The 3626-nt window shown below is 53.8% G+C and overlaps 1 protein-coding gene across 1 annotated transcript; it reads left to right on the top strand.

The window, feature by feature from the left end:
• Nucleotides 1-250: 250 nt before the first annotated feature.
• Nucleotides 251-1339, top strand: LOC149313135 (transcription factor ATOH1-like). The gene has a single exon (XM_089527254.1). It carries the CDS (start codon nt 251-253, stop codon nt 1337-1339), a length of 1089 nt encoding a protein of 362 aa, XP_089383380.1.
• The last annotated feature ends 2287 nt before the right edge of the window (nt 1340-3626 follow it).

The raw sequence follows: 3626 nt of genomic DNA, 5'->3' as shown, positions 1-3626 counted from the left end.
CAGCGGTCCGTTTGCTTTTCTGTCTTCACTCTCCTGCGAATCCTTGCCTAAGTCCTGCTGCGCCTGGGACCCAAAAGGCGCTTGGACGGCTTTGGGGGACTTCTGAGAGGAAGAAAAGGCGCCTGCAGCAGCAGCAGCAGCAGCAGCGCAGAAGAAGAAGAAGAGCCAAGTCTTTTGCACCCAAGTCCCTGAGGAGGGTGATTTCCCGCCTTGCCTTGCCTTGCCTTGCCTTGCTCTCCCTGCCTCGGCCATGAGCCACCTGCGGGCGGTGACGGCGGGGCGCGAGTGGGCCGAAGCAGGCCCCCAGCCGCCTCCCCCGCCCTTGGAAGGGGGCCTTCTGCTGGGAGCCCCGACGGCAGGCGGAGGCCGCGCTGGCTCTTTCCCTTCCCCTTGGCTGGGCCTCTGCTGCCCGGGCCGCGTCCCGTCTTCCTCGCCCAGGTACTTGCTCTCGGGAGGAGCAGCCGAGGGAGACGAGGAGGACGAGGAAGAGGAGGAAGAGGAAGAAGAAGAGGAGGAGGAGGAGGAGGAAGAAGAGGAGTTCCTGGCGGCTGAGCGCCGCGGCCGGACCTTCTCCTCAGGGAAGGCACCGCGCCACCGCCACCCCCATCACCCCCACTCTGCCCTGACGGCGGCGTCCCCCTCCCAGCAACAGCCCCGGGCGCCCTGTCCGCCCTCCTCCCTGCTCCGCCCGGGGGGCCTCTCCTCCTCCTCTTCCTCCTCCTCTCAGACCAGCGGCGTCCAGAAGCAGAGGCGCCTGGCGGCCAACGCGCGGGAGCGGCGCCGGATGCACGGCCTGAACCACGCCTTCGACCAGCTCCGCAACGTCATCCCCTCCTTCAACAACGACAAGAAGCTCTCCAAGTACGAGACCCTCCAGATGGCCCAGATCTACATCAGCGCCCTGGCCGAGCTCCTCCACAACCCGCCGGGGGCCCCCGACGCCAAAGGCGGCCCTCCTCCGCCCGAGCAGGCGCCCTCCTACGAGTCCTGCGCCCTGCCTCCAGGGGGCGCCCTCCAGGGACCCAGGACCCCCGGAGCTGGACGGACGCGCTTCGCCCACGAGCAGCAGCAGCACCAGCAGCAGCAGCCTTCGGGGGACGCAGCAGCAGCAGCAGGAGGAGGCAACAACTGCTTCTCGGTGCAACTGGACCCGCTGCATTTCCCCGCCTTCGCGGAAGGGGCCCTGCTGGGACAGAAAGCCCCCTCGCCGGCCCAGATCCTCCCACCCTCCATCCAGCAGCAGCAGCAGGAGAGGAGGAAGCCTTCCCCGCCCGCCCACCGCAGCGACGGGGAGTTCTCGCCCCGCTCCCATTACAGTGACTCTGACGAAGCCAGCTAGGCGGCTCCATCTGCCCTTCAGATTAGCTGAAGGAAGAGAGGAAAGGGCCGCTTGTTGGACGGTTGTTTTGGGGGGAGAGGGGGCCTGGCGTGAGGAGGGCAAAGGCGGCAGGTTCCTGGCCAAAAGCCAAGTGGCCGGGGCTGTGTCGCTGCCTCTGAAGGCGCAGCATCAACCTTGCAAAGATCAGTCTTGCAAACATCACCAACCTTGCAAACACCTTCACATCACCATCGTCGCAAGCTCCACAAGCTTGTAAACATCACCAGCCTTGCAGACATCACTAGCCTTGCAAGCATCACAAACTTGTAGGCATCACCTGCCTTCCAAACATCACCAGCCTTGCAAGCATCACAAATTTGCAACCATCAGCCTTGCAAGTATCCCCAAATTTGCAAATTTTCATCTTTGGAGGGCTGCGGAGAATTCCTGCCGCACCTCCTCCGTATTCCAGATGTTGCCACGGTACCTGCCCAGGTCTAGGGCGGTAGAGAAAGCCTTTTGAATCTCGGTTTCATCCCAATTCTATTTGCCTTTAAGAGCCCCTAAAGAGCCCCTTTAATCCCTAGGGGTCTTGCTTGCAGATTTAAGACTCTTGCCATTTTTAGGGCAATGATACATTCCCTGTTGGAATGAGTTGCGCTGGTGTAACCGACCACAGCAAACTAGATTTGGGGTTGTACAGGGCTATATGGGAGAATAGGTAAGACCCCAGCCACCGTTAAGAAGGGCTTTTAAAAGAGCTTAAATTTGGCTGGAACCCTGTCCAAGATTTATCAAGTCCCGAGACAGCTCCTCCCAGCGATTCCCAAACTTTGTTCCTCCAGATGTTTGCGACTTAAGCTCCCAGAAGTCCTGGCAGTTCACCAAGATGGCTGGGGCTTTTTGGGAATCGACGTCCAAAAACATCTGGAGGACCAGAGTTTGGGAATTTCTATGAGATGCTGTTGTCGGGTTTCAAGTTAAACGTCCACACGAAATGGTCGAACTCAAAACACTTTAACCCTTGTGGCTTTTGCTTCCCAGCAAAGATGGATCGAAGTAGGCTGTAAATAGACTTTGCAGGACATTCCTGTATATATCTACTCAGAAGTAAATCCCATTACATTTAATGGGTTAGACTGATTAAGTGTATAGGACTGCAGCTTTGGCATTTAAATCCATCGGGGTTGGGTTGTTTTTTTTTTTCAGAAGTCACTTCATGAAAGTCAGTTGGATCCTTATTAGATCCAATTCTCCAGAACTGGATCCTGGATGTTTAGCTTTGAGCAGAATTACTTGGAGGAAAATGCCATTTATTCCAGCAGAACATAGCGCCCTAGATGTCAAACTTCGTTACACACGATACTCTTCCCTCTACTTTAATGCCAAGCATCTCTACGAAACTTCAGGTCCAAAACACACTGCCGAAATAATCCCGTTTTGAGACCCCTTCAGCTGCCTTGGCTCAATACTAGGGAATGCTGGGGATTGTAGTTTATTGTGGCACCAGGGCTTTCTCTAACGGAGAAGTCTAAATCTCCCAAAACTACAGTTCTCAGAATTCCCTAGCATTGAGCCAAGGCGGTTAAAGCGGTCTCGAACTGGAAGGTTTCTGCAGTGTGTTTTGGACCTACATCTTAATTCGAATGAAAGGAGCAGGCACAGTTCCAAGGCTCCGGTCTTCAAGGTCGGTCTGGGATCCATCTCATAAACTTCACGGAGGTCCAAAACACACTGCAGAAATAATCCACCTTCAGACCGCTTTAACTGCCCTGGTTCAAGGCTGGGGAATCCTGGTAACTGTAGCTTTGTGAACCTTGAAGCCACGAAAGCGTTCACGATGTAATACTTGTTTCCCCTTTGCAATAAATGTAAGAAAAAATGGAATTCCGCAGGCGCCTTCCTTCCATCTTCCCGAATATTAACTTCTTTGGGTTTTTCTTCCAAATGGAAAGTTGGCATTTTTAAAAAACAATTGGTGGGGATTGGGCCGCTAAAGCACTTTATAGCAACAGAGAGGAAAACCAGGCGCCGATGCCAATCTTTCCTGGGGCAGATCTGTAAGTGTCCATGTTCTATCATTCTTGTGTAAATCGGATGCCAATCGGATTCTTTCAAGGTTGACCTCCACCATCATCTTCTCCATCATCTTCTTTCTCCATCATTGGCTTTTTTTTTCTTTTTTTTTTTTGCAAGGGAGGGCTGGGAGTGCGTGGCTGTGTCAAACTTTTGTGCCCTTTTCGTTTTGCTATTATTATTATTATTATTATTATTATTATTATTATTTTGTGATGCTTTTTTTTTAGGT

This window comes from Sceloporus occidentalis, unplaced genomic scaffold (assembly GCF_023333645.1).
Source record: "Sceloporus occidentalis isolate IW3139 unplaced genomic scaffold, rSceOcc1.0.p SCAF_5, whole genome shotgun sequence".
Taxonomy (NCBI): Eukaryota; Metazoa; Chordata; class Lepidosauria; order Squamata; family Phrynosomatidae; genus Sceloporus; species Sceloporus occidentalis.
Note: the sequence above shows the minus strand (reverse complement) of the source record. Positions and strands in the feature narration are given on the sequence as shown.

Coding starts and splice junctions, on each gene's coding strand:
- LOC149313135 (XM_089527254.1), top strand. CDS start 251: ATGAGCCACCTGCGGGCGGTGACGGCGGGGCGCGAGTGGGCCGAAGCA.